Source organism: Pseudorca crassidens, chromosome 9 (assembly GCF_039906515.1).
Source record: "Pseudorca crassidens isolate mPseCra1 chromosome 9, mPseCra1.hap1, whole genome shotgun sequence".
Taxonomy (NCBI): Eukaryota; Metazoa; Chordata; class Mammalia; order Artiodactyla; family Delphinidae; genus Pseudorca; species Pseudorca crassidens.
This window is the reverse complement of record NC_090304.1, coordinates 72327872-72346764: the sequence shown is the minus strand read 5'-3', so window position 1 is coordinate 72346764 and position 18893 is coordinate 72327872. Positions and strand designations below refer to the sequence as shown.

The following is an 18893-nucleotide window of genomic DNA, read 5'->3' as shown; positions in this document are numbered from 1 at the left end:
CTCCAGTTCTGTCTTGAATGATTTTTGTGTGTTTTTGATTTTACTATCTAGTTGCTCTATTTTTTAAAATATCAGTTATATTGAAATATAATTCACATGCCATAAAATGCACTCTTGTAAAGTATGTATTTCAGTGTTTTTATTATATTCATAAAGTTGTATAACTATCTGATTCCAGAGCATTTTCATTCTGTGTGTTTTTGTGACAGGTTCTGTGTAGTTGCTACTACTGCCATGTTTCTAGGATTTGTTGCAACAAATTTGAACGTCCCTTTACCCCTTGCCTGTCCTATCCCACTTTCCAGAAGTAATCCATGTTAACAGGTACCTAATGAAACACTGTTAATTTTGTACCTGTACCATTCTTAACTCCGAACTATTTCCCAGACTATCAGTGTCAGAAAGGAAACTTGAACTTCCTTTGGTAATTTGTTGTTGGTTAAGAGGTGAGTTTTGTTGTTTTCAAAGGTGTAATCTCTTAATTTTGTATAACTACAGTGGCTGTTCCTGTATCTTCCTAATTTTTTTTCCATTAGTGCTCTAAGAAGCATGATTTTATCCATAAGACAGGATGCATATTTTATACATAAAGTAGGAGAATATTTTTTTCTTAAAATAGAGAAAGATTCAATCCAGAAAAATTTAGTTCTTCAGCCATAGCTTATTGTGAACACCAAATATTTCTCATTTTGTTCTGTACTTGTAGATTTACATCTTTGAAAATAGTGATAGTATTATACTATAATACTCTGTGCTTTTATACTTGTTCAGTCTTTTTGTTTAATAGTAGTTGTGTGGTTATAATAGAAGCCAGTCATTATGATTGCAAAGCACTTTGCAAATATTAAGATTAAAAGGTGAAGAGGAAGGGAGGTGAAGAAGCATGGGCCAGGGGTAAAGTAGTCCCTGCACATGGAGCTTGCTGGTCTGGTGACTTCAGTCTTCTTTATGAAATTATGTTTGAGTAGGACTTGAAATATGGATAGGGAAATTTTACCTTCATTTATGTTATCACATATAATTTTAACAAAAGGAAGTCAGGGTGAGAGTATATTCTTGTTTTATGAAGAACATGTGATAGAGCGTGGTTGTGTTAAGTTGCCTTGAGCCAGCCACATTTTCCTGTGGAGTTTTCCTACCATCAGTAATGTGTATCATCTTTGATTCTATTGGATATTTTGTGGCATTCTTGGGGATGTCAACATACAATGGATGTTCATTCATTTATGATTTCCTGTGATGTTTGCTTTTTTTTCCCCAGGCAAAAGGTGGAGGTTATGAAAGTGAAGATGCCTATCAAAATGCAGAACTAGTTTTTCTAGATATCCACAATATCCATGTTATGAGAGAATCTTTACGAAAACTTAAGGAGATTGTGTACCCCAACATTGAGGAGACCCACTGGTTGTCTAACTTGGAATCTACTCACTGGCTAGAGCATATTAAGGTGGGTATGTTATTATTTCTTTAAACTATCATAGGATATCAAACAAGGACTTTCTCTGCCCTTTTGTCTATATCGGCTCTTTTCTTACCATTGAAATCAAGATGAAAGTATCTTTTTAAACAGCGAAAAATTGATAACTGCTTTGATAATTAGAACTACTTTTAAGTTTTGGTGCCTGAATGAATTAATTTTCTGTATTATGCATTTGGTTCAGTTGTACTTCTTTTGTTCCCTCTCTTTCCCATCCTATCTGAATTCCGCCCATCCTTCAGATCCCAGCTAATATTTCATTTCTTCCATGAAGTCTTCCCAGATTGCATTCGTTTTCATTTTCTCTGAACTTTTCACTTTACTTTTGCTTTCCAGCTAATCAGGTGTTACCATGCACTTGATTTAATTACTTTTATGTGTCACCCAACTTATATTGCTAATTCATGGAGAGTAGGACAGGCTAAATCATATTTCGTCTTTGTCTCCTCAGGAGCCAGGGCAGCACTATATGATATGAATAAAGCACTCAATAAATAATTGTTGCATGGCTTGTGAAAACCATTCTGGTCAGGCACATGAGGTGAAATAGTTAAATGAAGGATACCATTTGAATGCTAAATGATTTGGAGACTGCCGTGTGAACCCTAGCTTGCCTAATATGTTAATATATATAATGTTGTTTTTTTTTTTTTTTTTTTTTTTTTTGCGGTACGTGGGCCTCTCACTGTTGTGGCCTCTCCCGTTGCGGAGCACAGGCTCCGGACGCACAGGCTCAGTGGCCATGGCTCACGGGCCTAGCCACTCCACAGCATGTGGGATCCTCCCGGACCAGGGCATGAACCCGTGTCCCCTGCATTGGCAGGCAGACTCTCAACCACTGCGCCACCAGGGAAGCCCAATATATATAATGTTTGAAGCACCAAATGTTATTTCAGTTAATATAGTTACAAATATTTTCAGATAGTGTCTGAATTTCAGTAAGATACCTTACCAAAATATAGGTTTCTATAATATATATGACCACATATATTCATATTATGAAATAAATGGAAATGAGATTTTTCATGTTAAGAAGGAGCAGATTGTACTCACATTAAAACCTCTAAAACTAAGACAGAATTGAAAGCTAAATTGACCTAATGACAATTATAGACTATTTTGATTACTGTTTCTCTTCTAGAAACATACAAGCTTGAATGTAGCAAAGTGTATACACACTCTTTTGTTAAAGAGAATGGTCACAGGACCATCTATTACATTGTATGATGTATAAGTAGAAAACCATAAGACTTGATTCAGAACTAACGTAAATTGCAGCATTCTGTAAGTTCCAGGTCAATTTTTAGCAGGTACAACATTCTCTCCAAAAATCTGGCTATAGGGCTTCCCTGGTGGCGCAGTGGTTGGGAGTCCGCCTGCCGATGCAGGGGACACGGGTTCGTGCCCTGGTCCGGGAAGATCGCACATGCCACGGAGTGGCTAGGCCCATGAGCCATGGCCGCTGAGCCTGCGCGTCTGGAGCCTGTGCTCTGCAACGGGAGAGGCCACCACAGTGAGAGTCCCGCATACCAAAAAAAAAAAAAAAAAATCTGGCTATAACCGAAATAAGTTTCCTTAGAAGTTTAAGAGGTACAGTTGTGTCTGGACCACTTTCTCCTCCCCCAGTCCTCACATCTGCAAGGCTTACCCACTTACTTTCTTTAAATCTCTGCTCAAATATCACTTTCTCAAAGATGCCTTTCCCAACCACTTCATATAAAATAGCAGTTCTGCCAGCACTCCCTAGACCTAGATGGTTCTTTTTCACTTACTGCCCTCTGACACACTGTGTATTTCTTTCCTTATTTGCACCTGGCTGGCCTCACCTAAGTAGAATGTAAACTTTGTTAAGCCAGCACTTTTTTCTGTTTGCTGCTCTATTTCCAACACCTGGAGCTGTGCCTGCCACATGGTAGGGGACTCCGTAAATGTTTATCTTTTGAATGAATGAATGAATCAATGAATCAATGAAGATGACCACTTTGGATAACTCTTTCTTGTCAGTCTTAACTCTCCAGCTGTTTTAATCCTTTGGGTCAGTGATGTGTAAGTTTGGATATACATTTGAATTTTAGGTAGAAGTTATTTAAAATAGTAAGTTAGGATTAGTGGAGAATGGGGACCAGGTGTTTGTTTTTGTTTTTTTTAATGCTCACAAATGACTCTGATGCATAGTTAAGATTGAGATTGCTTCAGAGTACCCCACTTCCAGAATATGCCTACAGTTATAATCAAAAGGAGGTCATCATGAGATTCTCTAAGCCTAGTATATCTTTTCTTTCATTCTTATCTATGTTTGTGTAATTATGCTGTTCTTTAAGTATGATTTGGCCATTGCAGAGAAAAATGTGGCTATATTGTTCATTTTAAAGGATACCATACTTTGTGTTTCTTTTTTGGTTACATCTAATTCTGTCTAGTTTTAACTCAAGATCAGCTTCAGGAAAGGTAAATTATTTTGCAGAGTCTCTGCATATTTAAAAAAAAAACCTGAAATTATTTTAGATACCAGTTAAATTGACATGGTAATATATTGGTCTGATCAGAATTTTCCATTCATACTGATAGAAAAAAAAGCAGCTTACTCTGAAGTTTTATACTGTGCTTGCTGTATGCTATATGATGTATATAAAAACAGTAGAATAAGTGTTATAGAAGCTGTAGAATATTTTAAAATATCCAACTTTATGGCTTTCATATTCTAATTTGGTTAAGTATCAACAGGTAAGACTAAAGTTGGTGTATTATTTTTATTTAAATGGATGATGTTGGAATATTTGAAGATTCTCAGAAATAGATCTCTTTAGAACTTAATCCTTCTTTCCTCTTACTCATATTTTTGATTTGTTTAGAACTCAAAGGCAACTTTTGTTTGGATATTTCATTGTGCAGATTAATAGGAGTCTGCATTTATGAGATTTTTTTTAGTTTTAAAAGCAAAATTTGTGTATCTTCTACCATTCACAAAAATTCTTTTTGGGAAGGGACTGATGTTTTTTTCTCCACATGGTATTGAGACAGTCATCTCTAAACAAAATTCTATTAGTAAATTATGAAGAAGGAAGCATTTAATTTTTTAAAAAATTAATTTAAAAAATCTGTTTGCAGCTTATTCTCGCAGGGGCTCTTAGGATTGCTGACAAAGTAGAGTCAGGAAAGACGTCTGTGGTAGTCCACTGCAGTGATGGCTGGGATCGCACAGCTCAGCTGACCTCCCTGGCCATGCTCATGTTGGATGGATACTACCGAAGCATCCGAGGATTTGAAGTCCTTGTAGAAAAAGAGTGGCTAAGCTTTGGACATCGATTTCAGCTTGTGAGTAAAGAACCGTGACTCATTGTATCACATATGCATGTCATGTAAGGCGTGTGAAAATCATGCCTTTACTCACTAGATATTCATCTAAATCTGATCCTTTGTTCTAATGGGTAAACTTCCCAAGAGAACTTTGAGCTTGTTTTGGAAGCACTGGGTTATCCTGATGTGGCTCTGCAGTCTGGAGCCAGGGTTAGCTGTTTGTCATGCTCCTGACCCAGTCTCTTCCATACTCTCTATCGGGAATAGGAGATACCCTTCTGTGACTTCCACCTTCAAATGATAGTTCAGAGCAGCATGGACTGTTACGGAGCTACAGGGCGCTTCTAGCTTTTCCTGTAGACTTAAAAAAACGTGAGACTGGCCTATTATTCTTAATTTAAAGTAGCCCTACAAAGTAACACTACTCACACAGGATCAGGGTCTAAAACAATTTAGACTGGGACTAAAAGAAATACCAGAGAAAAAATAATTTAATTTAGAGTTGGGAATAAAATAGCTTTTCTGTTACCCTTAATGACCATATGTATGGAAAGTGTTGCAGTTAGTTTTATGGAAATGACAAATTTTTGTGCCCTCTATATGACTTAAAATTTATTTTGTTGTTATCATTCGTATCAAGTCTAAAAGTTGGAAGGGCCTCAGAGTCCAGGGAATGTCTTCTCTGGTGTCCCCGTGAAATGGTTGTTTGGTTTCTTCATTAACACCTCCAGAAATAAGCAGCAAGTCCCTTCCTGAGGCTGTCCAGTCTCACTGAAGAAAGTCTACCTACTACAAACTTTTCCTTCATATGAATTAAAATTTACTTCTCATTTTCTTACATTCCCCTTTGGAGATAAGAAGAACAAATATGACTACTAATCCAAATAAGATAGCCCTGCAAATATTTGAAAGTAGCTGTCTTCCTGTGTCAGTCATAACCTTCAGTTCTGGCAAAATGTCCGTTTTCTTCAGTCTTTTCTCATCCTGATCCCCTCACCCTCCCCTTTGTCCTCTGGACTTTGCTCATGGCTTTCTACAAGTGTGGTACCCAAAACTGTAGTAGTTCCTAAAATAGAGGAATGGGGTTATTATGTCCCTTTTAAAGGATACTGTGCTTTTGTATTTGCTTTTTGTTACAACATACTTTAGATTCATGTAGCTTTTAATTAAATAAACATTCAAGTGGTTTTTAGCTGTGTTTCTGCTAAACTCTAAATTTGGAATCAGCAAACTTGGGAACAGTTACCTTGTAGGCCTTGGTTCTCATGTATGCCCATCCGTGGTATGTGTTAGTCGTAATCATAGAATTTAGAGAGTGCGGAGCAGGAATATTTTCCCAGGAAAGAGGAGCAGTGTGAGCAAATGGTGAGTGTGAGTGTCTCACACTGGGTGGGACTGAGTGGCTGGAGTAGAGTCGAGGGAGGGGCAGGTTTAGAAAATCTGGAGGTGAGAGTTAATATTGTTCAGAGGCCTTGAAGCCCCTGAGAGTGTGATTTTTGGCAGCATTTTCCTAGATTAGCTGAAAGACTTTCTGAAATATGTTTGCTCAGATGCTGTCTCTAATGTTAACCGTTAGTATCCAGTAGCTACCAGCAGTGTTTATGAAAAAACTTGCAAGAAATGGACATTTAAAGGTAGTCTGCTCTTTTGAACTTGAACTGTTAAATAAAATTGGTCATCTGGAGTATCTATTCAAATAGCTCATGTTTTTCAATTCTCTATAAAACGTACTTACCATGAAAAGACCATTAAAAAAAAAAAAAATGGGGCTTCCCTGGTGGCGCAGTGGTTGAGAGTCCGCCTGCCGATGCAGGGGACATGGGTTCGTGCCCCGGTCCGGGAGGATCCCACGTGCCGCAGAGCGGCTGGGCCCGTGAGCCATGGCCGCTGAGCCTGCGCGTCCGGAGCCTGTGCACCGCAACGGGAGAGGCCACAGCGGTGGGAGGCCCGCGTACCGCAAAAAAAAAAAAAAAAAGAAATGAAGAAGAATGAAGTTTTAGTCAGCCAAAGCCGTACATGTTCATATAAATATAACCAAAATCATAAATATTTCAGACTGTTTGAAGTTGCAGTGGATTCCTAAATTATTGAATCTGGTTACCTACTCCATTTTTTCCCCCTTAGTTGTTATCTGAAAGCAGAATTTGACAGTTAAAGGACATCTGATCAAGAGGGTATGCTCACATGGTTAATACAGGGTAATGATTCTCAAACTTTTTGATTTCTGGACCTTTTTCCTTTTTTAACAATTATTGATGACCCGAAAGAACTTTGTTTATATCTATCAGTATTTACCATATTAGAAATTAAATTTTAAAAATTTAAATATTATTTAAAGAAATAAATCTGTTTTCTTAGTCCATTTGGGCAGCTATATTTCTCACAGTTTTGATGGCTGGAAGTCCAAGTTCAGAGTGCCAGCATGGCCTTCTGGTGAAGGCCTTTTTCCGGGGTGCAGACTGCCAACATTTCGCTGTGTTCTTGAATGGTGGAAGAGGGCTGGGGCCTCTGTGGGGTCTCTTTTTTTTTTTTTGTGGGGTCTCTTTTGATAAGAGCATTAATCCCATTCATGAGGATTCCACCCTCATGACCTAGTTAGCTCCTAATACCATCACACTGGGCATTAGGATTTCAACATGTGAATTTTGGGGGAACACAAACATTCAAACCATAGTACTATTATATATTAACATAAATAACATTTTAAAGAAAAATAACTATATTTTCCAAAACAAATAAAGAAGTTTAATGAGAAGAGTGGCATTATTCTACATCTTTTGCAAATTTCTTTAATGTCTGGCTTAATAGAAGATAGCTAAATTTCATGTCTCCTTCTGCATTCAGTCTGTTGCAATATGTTCTGTTGGTTGAAGAAATGAGGAAAATCTGACCACACACAGATATGTAGGTTGAAAAATAGAGAATATTTTAATTTTTTTCAGGGAATTGTGGATATTTTTCTTTGATACTGTGCCAAAACTCGACAAATGGTCGTTTCTTAGCAGTTAATTGTAATGTGGAATCCAAAACTAACTCAATGAATTTTTCGTTGTTTGTTCTATTAAATTCCTTTGGTCTGTCTTGCACTTTGAATAAATAGATCTCTTACCCATGCATGACTTTGTAACATCAAGTGTTGGTAATTTGGAAAATACTGGCTTACTGATTTACACAGCCCTTCCAATATTAATGCATTTCATTATATAATATAGTCACATTTGTTAATACCGCTACTGATTTTATCAGAAAAGTATTATCAAACTCATTGTAGCAGATAAAAATTTCCCCCAAGTCTAATTTTCACTACTCAGAAACTTGAATTGTATCATTGGTAACAAATACTGTCCATTGTTTTCCTTGAAGTGACGCATTCACTTTTGTACATTTTCAAAAAAATGTCTGCAAGATATTCAGGTCTTAATAATCATAGTTCATATATTGTTCTTTCAAGTCAAAATGATGTTCCATGAAAAAGCCGTGTTTCCTACCATCCTACTTAAGTCTGCAGCAGAAGCATATTATGTGTATTTCCCATTTTGTTAATAGGATACTTAAAAATTTTGTACTCAGATGGGGAGATTTAATAAAGTTAATAACTTTTACTGCTTCATCAAGGAAACTGGCTTAAGAGAGATTGGCTTTTTTTTTTTTCCTTCTTTTACTGCACGTGTTTGGCAAGGAAGAATATAATAACTGCTAGTATAGATTGATTTCAGTGCCTTGCTTCTTGATTCCTACTAAGGTACCAAAAGTTTTTATTCTTCATCACTTTAACACCATTAGTGCAAATGTCAACACATTGAAAAAGGCAAAAAGTGTCTTAGTAATATTATAAAAATAGTTTTGAACTCACAGACCTGCCCTGCTGCCGGAAGTCTGTGGACCATACTTTTAGAATCACTGTTTTTGGGTACAGAGTAGAGGTTTATCTCAGTCACTGGGGGCAGAAGTCTTCAGAGGAGAAAAAAAAATTGAGAAAGTAGGTGAGTGCATGCTTGAGGGGAGATGTCAAGCATTTTTTAAAAGTTTTCAAAGATTTGTGCTAATGTGATTCTTTTTGAAAGACAGTCTGGAGCTCAGATGCAACAGGTCCCCTTCATGCACTGGCCAAGGTGTTAAAGGAGAAGGGTGCTTCCTGAAGCTAGTGTACAAGGAACTGTTAATATTCAGGGCAAAATCTACAGAAGAAAAATCTGGGCTCTGAGGTCTGGCTGCTCCTGTGTCCCATTATCAGCCTTTTAGGATCTGAGTTTTGTTTATTAAACTGAGTTGTAATTCCTGTTACAAGTGTCTCATGTTAGGAAATAACCTGGCAGTTTGCACATTGAAATGTTAATAGAGATTTCTGCTTGGTGGGATTATGGTAATTTCTGTTTTCCTTGCAGTGCTCTTTTAAAAAGATATTATGAATTTTTAAAAATATTGAGCAAATATTACTTTTCTTGGAAAATAAAATTACTTTCAGTAAAAGCTGAAAAATCCCACAAAGCTTATATAATATTTCATTCTTTGCTTCAGAGACTTGGCCATGGAGATAAGAACCATGCAGATGCAGACAGATCACCTGTTTTTCTTCAGTTTATTGACTGTGTCTGGCAAATGACAAGACAGGTAATTTATCTGGGATATCCATTCTTACATCTCTCTTTTAAGCTGTCCAGTCAGGGTTGGATTTGATCACTGATTATCTTACATTTCATGTAAAATGGAAATTCTTGTAAGTTTTCTAGGTACTAGAACTATTACCTATTATTACATTATGAATTAAGTTAAACGATATTATTTGGAGGTAGTATTAAACACTTGACAATTTGATTCCATTAGCATTTCAATGCGTGGCATTGATAATAACCCCTGAGAGGTTTCCTCTTTTGTTTTGGACAATTAGTGTTAAATAATGGCTTTATATTCACCCAGAAACTCATCTGTACATTGCTAAAGGAGGTAAAGAAATGAAATAGGCTAGGTAACTCAAGCGAAATGAAATCATGTTTTAAGCACTTTCGATGGAAAAATGTATTTAGATGGGAATTATGGCAAGGTATGTATGTAATAGATTCAGTTCTTTTTGTTTTTAGGTATGGAAAGAGAGATTATGTTCTTTTAGACTTAATCAACATTCTAGCAAATGATTTGAAATATTACTGTAAATAGATTTAGTCTTTTGGAAAGATACCAGAGGAGATTGAAAAACACCTGATTTATTATGGGATCACTTCACTAATGAGGCAAGGAATTGGTGTCTTAAAAATGTTTAACTCAGGAAAAATAATCTCAGAACCCAAAAGTTAGATACAGTTCATTGGTGTATCAGTTAATTATTTTTTTTCAGTTAATTATTTATCCAAGAGTTTTATTAGACCTCAAACAACTGGGAGCCTGGTTAGTTTTTCATTAGACTGCCACAGGAACATAAAGCAGTTGGCTGGCTCTGCTTGGCTTTAGGATTGTGTTCTGGTTTCAATAAAATACTCTTTATTTCATTAAGAGAAAAATGGTGATCCTCAAGTGAAATACATTAATTACATATCGAATAGTTTATTTTTCTCCCATAAGCATTTCAGTTTGGGTGGATTGTTTTGAAACCTGCTGGCTTAAATGAAGTGTCGTAATAGATATGACTACCGTTTGTTAAGGCTGGTATTTTAACACGTGATGCAAATGTGTATACAATTCAGTTTTGTTCTACAAATTAGGCCCTTGGCATACTAGGGGGAAGGGAGACACAACATGCTTATTAGTTTAATAATGTTTACTGCTTCTTGGAGTAGGTTTGAATTTTTCCTTTGGAACTGCCTTTGAGATAGTTTTTGATATATTAGCTATTACAAATCCTTATCAATCCTTTTTTTTGGGGGGGGGTGTTTGACCATAAACAATAGGACCTACTTTTGACCATTATCAATCTTTAAGTAATATTTGACAGTGTTGGTAAAAATCAAATATGCCATATCAAAGGACTACAGAAGTCATCATTGATGGTTAAGTGTACTGCTTTCTGGGGAACATACCTTGAAGGGAGCAATGTGTGTGAACTATTAGTTCTGGTATATTTGTTAGAAAAACAAAATCAGTCCCATTTACCAATTGTTCACATAGAAGAGTACATGACAAATGCATTTCTTTCTTAGTAGTTGTGTTAACTTTTTATATGCTGTATATCTAAAAGCAATTTAACTAATTTTGAGCTTAAGTTAATAAATAATGTAATACCAGTTTAATCTTGTTTCGTTGATAGAACTTAAAATACCACTATAGTTGTGAGTCTTTATTGTAAATGTCTGCTTATATTTTTCTGTATGATATTTTCTTCCTGAGCATTGAATGTGTTAGATAGTAATAATGTTTATTGGCAATCGTCAGTTTTATGACTAATTGAATGTGCAGAGATTTAAATAGCAAATTTGTTAAAATGGGACCAATAATGTAATTAGCCAGATTCTACAGCTCCTTCTGCCCTCATCCTCATCCTCTCAGTCCTGGGATCAGGAAGCAGTTGATAAAGGGCCCTTTAGAGTTTAAACATGTAAGGAGACAAAATATTCCTCCTCTGCTCAGAATTTTAAAAACAAGAGCAGCAGTTACTACTCTATTTAAATAATGCTCTAAAATAATGCTATTTTAGTTTTGTTGTCAGGAAATGCTCACTGATTAAGCCATCTTCTCATAACTGAGATAATAGTTTTGCCACAAAGATGAAAGACTAATCATAGGCTTAGCTCCTTTGGCTTGCTATGTAATGAGTCAGGGTGCATTCATGGTTGACTAATAAATAAGGCTGTTAAGAGTGTGTATCAGTACAGGAGATGGGGCGACTTCCCTGGTGGTGCAGTGGTTGAGTCCGCCTGCCAGTGCAGGGGACACGGGTTCAATCCTTGGTCCGGGAAGATGCCACATGCCGTGGGCTAAGCCTGTGTGCCACAACTACTGAGCCTGTGAGCTACAACTGCTGAGCCCGCGTGCCACTACTGAAGCCTGTGCGCCTAGAGCCCATGCTCCGCGATAAGAGAAGCCACTGCAATGAGAAGCCCATGCACTGCAATGAAGAGTAGCCCCAGCTCGCTGCAACTAGAGAAAGCCCACACGCAGCAACGAAGACCCAATGCAGCCAAAAATAAGTAAAAAATTAAAAAAAAAAAACAACAGTACAGGAGATGGGATTTGTTCTGTAAATGAATGAATGAGATTTGACAAAGTTTCTTACAATTGATTGGCTTTATGTTGGCATGTGCTTTATTACCTGCTTCATTTGCTTCACAGCCACAAAAATTATTATTCAAGAATTGTTCAAGAAGATAAATTGTTTGAGAAGATAAATTTGCCACGTTACCGTGCTTATAAATTTAGGAAACTTCAAGGCAAAGTTGTTTTCATCCCTGTCCCTTTTGCATGCAGTTCATACTGTTTTCCTCCACTATGGGGTAGGGATCATTCTAAGAAAAATTTGGCACCAATATTTATTTCCCAAATCCACAATCCAAATATTCATGGAATTCCTTTTCACAGTCCTGTAAATGGTACAGTGCTACATAGAAGCTTTCAGATAATTCTTGAAACATTAGATGGATAGGATGGATTATACTAAATCCCTTACCCTCCTTCCTGGGATCTGTAATTGGTCCTTGATACATTCCCCCAAAATTGTGTTGTTTGTGTAATAGCAAGACATCCAGTCAAGCACTTGTCCTAGGTTAAAGAGACAGTGAATTTTCTTTTTTTAGAAAGAGGCTGCCAGAGTACTGGATTACAAGATATCCTGGTTTGAGTGCATGTCCCTTGAAAAGATAAGTAGGTTGGCTTTTAAATGATCTGCATGTCTGCCTTGGAATTTATTTTTGTGCATTGCTGACATTTTCTGGAGACGTCGATATTTTTTTGTATAATTCCTAGAAACAAAACTATGTTGAAAATTTAAAGAAACATCTTACTATGTTGCTTATGGTCATTTTTGGCAGAGAAAGACAAGTCAGAATTTATTAGGCTCAAGTTGAGGGTTAATTGATATAAACGGATGCAGAAACATCAAGATCAGACCATTCAAACTCTTACTGTACAAGAAAAGGAGATATTAGGAAAAATTATCTCAGAAAATAATTTTGAACAGAAGACCAAGCAGATAATGCCATAATGGCTTAGAAATATATAGTCTTGAATATTGTTCAGCCTAATTTTAAGAAGTATTACAAAGAATCTGCCAGTATACAGGGATGAATATGCTTGAGAAAATGTCTTAATAATTTTGTGTGTTTGTGGTGTTTGATTTTGCAGTTTCCTACAGCATTTGAATTCAATGACTATTTTCTCATTACCATTTTGGACCACCTATATAGCTGTTTGTTTGGAACATTCCTCTGTAACAGTGAACAGCAGAGAGGAAAAGAGGTAAAACATGAGCCCTGACCCTCCCCCCTGTATCCCTAATATGTGCTTTCTCTACTAGAGTGCATCCTCTGATGGATTTCAACTGAACAGTTGTTCTTTTGGATGATTCCTTTAGCTATATTTTATTTTATATGCTGTAATATGCTTCTTTCCATACATCTGAACCTGATCTATTTTAAAGCACCTCTGTCACAAGGCTGAATATGCTAGCCAGCTGTCAGTTGAGTTTATGGGTAGGAAGCAGTGTCTCCTAAAGAGAACTGAAGTATGTGTAGTCTTAGGAGTGCCCATGTACCTGTCACTCCCTGCAGGATGGAAATCCATCAAAACAGGTGCAGAAGAATATAATTAGCAAAAAAAAATGTATTTGAATGAATGGACAGCTCACTTCCCCAAATATATTCTGCATATGTATGAGCCATTTTAAAAGTTTTTTTTAAATTGTAAAATAATACCATAAAACATTCGAACACTGAAAAGATATTAAGCAGAAAGTTAAAATTTGTTACCCCACTAGCCCAGAGTTACCACTTTTAAGTGGTTGATATTATTTAGAAGAAACCTTGTATGCATTACATTTCAGGTTGTCTTCCTCAAAACACATCTATCCTATGTATGAAATTCTAAATTATCTTGATTAGTGTCTCCCTCTGCTTCAGTTTTCATTCTAAAAAATGTGGCTATAAAATAGTTTCTTCATGTTTTTCTATAAAGCCTAGTAGCAAAGAATGCTTGCTCTGGAGCCAGGCTGCCTGGGTTCAAATCTTGGATCTTTGACTTACTGTGTGAAGTTGGGCAAGTTAATTTAGGCTTCTGTAAAGTAGGGATAATAGTACTTATTTACTAAAGTACTTAATACTGCTTACTGTTGTGAGGATTACATAAAATAAGCCATACAAAACACTATAATAACTGCCATGTAGTAAGTGCTTCCTAGACTAGAAATTCCTTGACGACCGGTATTAAATTTTTTAATTCACCATTACATCTTCAGTATGTAGCATGCAGTAAATATTTCCGTGCATAGTAGGCAGTCAAGAATTTATTGAATGTCTCATAAACAGTTGACATTTGTATATAAAGCTATGCATTTACTTACCATATGACCTGGTAATCACACTACTGGGTATTTATCCTAGAGAAATAGAAACTTTTGTTCCCACAAAATTCTGATTTTCTTCCCACAAATGTTCATACCAGCTTTACCTACAGTGGCTGAAAACTGAAAACAACCTAAATGCCCTTCACCTGTGGTATTTCTATATGATGTAGTACTACTCAGCAATAAAAGAAACAATTATTGGTACAAAAAAAGAATTTCTTGCATGTTAGGTAATTAATAGATAACTTCCAAAGATACTTTCATTTTTTGAGAGCCTCAGATAGGATTCACTATATCTTTAAAAAAAGAAATGTTTTTAAAACTGAGTTACAATTTGCATTCCATAAAATACACTCTTTTAAAGTGTATAATTTCGTGGGTTTTAGCATCTCTAGAGTTGTATAGGCATCACCACCATTAATTTCAGAACACTGAAAAGAAACCCCATACCTATTAGTAGTTGCTTCCCATTCTTCTCTCCTCTCAGACCCTGGCAAACACTAATCTGTCTCTTAATTTGCCTCTTCTGGACATTTCATATAAATGAAATCAGTCAGGGTGTGGCCTTTGTGTTTGGCTTCTTTCACTTAGCATAATGTTTTCAAGGTTCAATTTGTAGCGTGTATCAGTACTTCATTCCTTTTTATGACTGAATCATCCATTGTATTGATATACTGCATTTTATCCATTTATCAGTTGATGGTCTTTTGGGTTGTTTCTACTTTTTGGCTACTATGACTGATGCTACTTTGAACATTTGTGTACTGGGTTGTGTGTGCATGTGTTTTCACTTCTCTTGGGTATATACCTAAGAGTGGAATTGCTGGTATGGTAACTCTGTTTAACTTTTTGCAGAACTGCACAGTTTTCCAATACCCTCTAATTTTAATCTAAGTGGGGCTGTCACCACAGTGTCTTGAGTTCTCTCCCCCTCTGAAACAATTTAAATGAACACAATATACCTCTTTACAAATTCCATCTAAAGTATAATTAGCTTATGTAATGGAGAATCTTTTTCCTTCTTATAGAATCTTCCCAAAAGGACTGTGTCATTGTGGTCTTACATAAATAGTCAGCTGGAGGACTTCACTAATCCTCTCTATGGGAGCTATTCCAATCATGTCCTTTATCCAGTAGCCAGCATGCGCCACCTAGAGCTCTGGGTGGGATACTACGTAAGGTGGAATCCACGGATGAAGCCACAGGTATGCCCTGCAATATACAATGAGAGTTTTTATCCATGCAGTTGTATGAATTACATTCGTCCCCTTTAAAGCAGCTAGAAAAATTATCTGTGCATATTTAAAGCTTTCACTTTTTCCTGTTAACAGTTTTAATTGCATAGTAGAAAAAGCACTACATAGGGATAATCAGTACACTTGGTTCTTATCATGACTCGCTTGTTTGGCCTTGGACAAGTCACTTATGTTTTGTCTTTTTTCCCCTCTTCTATAAAATGAGGGCGCTGGACTAGAGGTCTTGTTTTAATAGGCTGGAGAAAATAGCTTTAGGAAAGTTAAAAGCCTAACAAAATTCTGGTTGATTTTTAAAAAATGTTATGGAATATTTACTGCTTAGAACTGTTTAAAAGACTAAAAAGTCTGCAACTAAATGACAGGAAATCTTTGAGTATTGGCTTTTAGATTACATTGTTACTTAATTATTTGTTGTATTTGGCTAAGTACCAGTTTCAGGGTATTCTGTGGAAACACTTGGGGGGCACTAGGGAAGCCAGTGAAAAGAGCAGTGGTGTCAGAGGAGTCCCTGAAGTTAGTTTTCACTGATGTTCTGGAAAGGTGGGTGTGGTTCCCATAGCTGAAAACACACATTGCAGCATTGAGGGAAGGAGCTCTATACTGGAATGACTTGACTTTGGGTTTGTTTAGGATTGCCTAGTTAAATAATTTTAGGGTGTGCTGCTCTTGTAGGAGCCCATTCACAACAGATATAAAGAACTTCTTGCTAAACGAGCAGAGCTTCAGAAGAAAGTAGAGGAACTACAGAGAGAAATTTCCAACCGATCAACCTCATCCTCAGAGAGAGCCGGTTCTCCTGCACAGTGTGTCACTCCTGTACAGACTGTTGTGTGAGAGGGCTACTGGATGGGGCCATCGGTCATCGCCATGAACTCTGATTACAGTGGCAGCTTCATGAGGAGAAAGTTTCTGAATATAGAACCCATCTGTGAGAGAACTTAAGTCACTTTATTTATTTTAAATCTCTCTAGGATGAGTTTAGAACTGTAGCAGTGCAGGTGGTTTAAGTGAAATAACCCCACATGTAAGTACATGATTATGACACTAATCTTATAAGTCACCCAAAGAATATTAAAATGCTTCAGTCCTGGATCCACAGTGGGAACAAGTTTCTGATTTTAAAAGGAAAATGCTGTCTCAGAAATTTTGGTGTGTGGTAAAATCAAAACACAAACTACTTCAGAAATATACTTCTTGATGGAAGAGCACTCATTGCACAGAAGGAGGAGCATCAGTTTTCAAACCAAACCAATACTGACATTTCATGGCATTATACATACTGGGCTTCAGTGTCATAGTCAAGATCATTTGATGCTCCTTTGCCCATCATGGGTTTTTCCTTTTTGTAGTAAGTGATTTACTTTCACCATTCAAAACTCGTGTTCTTCATATAATAAGGCAAAGTCTTGAGGATATTATGGTGTAGTAATAGTTGAAAATTATTGCTGTCATTATTTATGTACTTAATTTAAGATGTATTAGATAGCTGTTCCAAAATGATGCCTTACAGATGTGCTTGGGAGGAGGATGGAGAGGAGAAAGTGGTAGCCATCCAGGATTTCAAAGAATTCCACATCCTTCAGATTAGTTTCCATTTGCACAATTACTAGAAACATCATGAAACATATTTAAAAAACTCATTATCTGCCCTACTTTATTATAGTTACATTTTTTTTTTGAACACAGAGAAGTTAACTGGCAAATTTTGAGGCAGTATGTAAAAGTTTAGTAGGATTGACATTTTTTCTGAAGTCTGTATAAATAGCATATGGTGAGAAGTACTGTGCTCAAATTTTACATGAAATATTTGACTATTACTTTCCTTTGCAAATTCTATAATTCCACTGAATGATTAAGTCTACCAAAGAATTTATTGCATGTAAAAATGTATTACAGTCTCAATGCCAGTAAAGGAAATCCTGCTTCACTTTTTGGCTGCTACAGTAAGAATTCAGCGCTGGTATAAACACTTGACTCCCTGGTGTCTATTTTACTCTGTATAAGAGCCATATGTTATGTACTGTAACACAAAGGAGCTTCTTGTCCCTTGGGTCTTTAATTAAAAGAAAAATTCAACTGACTTTTAAACTTTGTCCTTGTTCTAAGTTGTTTGCCTTAAGTTTCTTTTGCAGAAATGTTATTTGGAATTTTTTGAGGAAAGGGGTGTTTCATAGCAGCTGCTCTAAAGGAAATGTTCAGTTTGATCAGATAAATCAAATACTCAAAATCAGTGTTTTTTCACTTGTTAACTCACTAGTCTGAACCTTTTGCCCTGCTCTTGGTTTTGCAATGAGTAAGTATAATTTCCGTTATTAGTACATCCAGTATTAGCAAAATCGGTACCAAAATGATTTTATCATTGAAATTTGTTATAAGAAAATTTATAACAGTATTTAAGTGACCAGTCTGTCAGTATTAAAGCTAAATTTTCTATTCCAAATATTTTATAAATCCATTCTCTCTGTGCATTGTACCATTTCCCTCCCTTAAGCCTTTATCATCTTGGTCTGATGCCACATAAAAGAATGTAGATGACTGAAGAAGTTCAAGAATTTAAAACTTCTAGTCTTAATACCCTCATATTCACTTGAAATTCCATTCAAAGCAATCTAATTCCATTCAGAATCTAAATTCCATTCAGAGCAATCTAAGTGCAAATCTATCACTTCTCCTTTTAAAACTTTCCAGGGGTTTCCTTTTACCTTTTGCAGGAGTCTCCAAAGTGGAGTGCCTTTAAGATGATCCTTTAGTGAAGACATCAGCATCACGGTGGCACCAGTGCTTCCTTTTCTTTCCCTTCGACTTCTAACGAATCAGACATCCATAACTGGACACAAGTGCCTCTGCACAGCATACCAGGACACCTGAGAGAGATTCATCTCTGTATCTGAAATTGGGTGAATGAAACCTCAAAGGAGGCTAGGGAGCCAAGGGAGATGTGGTGACACTGGCTGTGGCGGCAGCAGCAACCTCTCCAGCAGAGGAGGTGGAAAGTGCAAAGGGTAAGTATAAGTCTACTCAGCTTGTGGGCTGCAGTTGGAGGGTCCCATTGCTTTTCAGCGACACCCCAGATTTCTGAGGAGAGATCTCCATGACAGACCAGTAATGAGTAAAGGAACTGAAACAGTAATCAAAAAAATCCCAACACAGAAACCTACAGTACCAGATGGCTTCAGTGGTGAATTCTACCAAACATATAAAGAAGAATGAACACAATCTTCCTCCAAACACTTCCAAAGTATTAAGGAGGAGGGAACTCTTCCAAAGTCATCTACAAGGCCAGCATTACATTGATACCAGAACCAAATGAGGATACACGAAAACTACAGACCAATATCCCTGCTGAATATAGACGCAAAAACTCTCAACCAAATATTAG

At 36.6% G+C, this 18893-nt stretch overlaps 1 protein-coding gene across 7 annotated transcripts in view; it reads left to right on the top strand.

The window, feature by feature from the left end:
- The window catches only part of MTMR2 (myotubularin related protein 2), a 108341-nt gene extending 90747 nt beyond the window's left edge, over window positions 1-17594 (top strand). For all 7 annotated transcript variants that reach the window (XM_067750762.1, XM_067750763.1, XM_067750756.1 and 4 more), the window contains 6 exons: window positions 1262-1447; window positions 4586-4792; window positions 9293-9385; window positions 13043-13156; window positions 15287-15463; window positions 16187-17594. In XM_067750762.1, coding sequence (XP_067606863.1) covers window positions 1262-1447; window positions 4586-4792; window positions 9293-9385; window positions 13043-13156; window positions 15287-15463; window positions 16187-16348 — 939 coding nt within the window. In that variant the 3' untranslated portion in view covers window positions 16349-17594. The remainder of the gene's footprint in view (window positions 1-1261; window positions 1448-4585; window positions 4793-9292; window positions 9386-13042; window positions 13157-15286; window positions 15464-16186) is intronic.
- Window positions 17595-18893: the final 1299 nt, after the last annotated feature.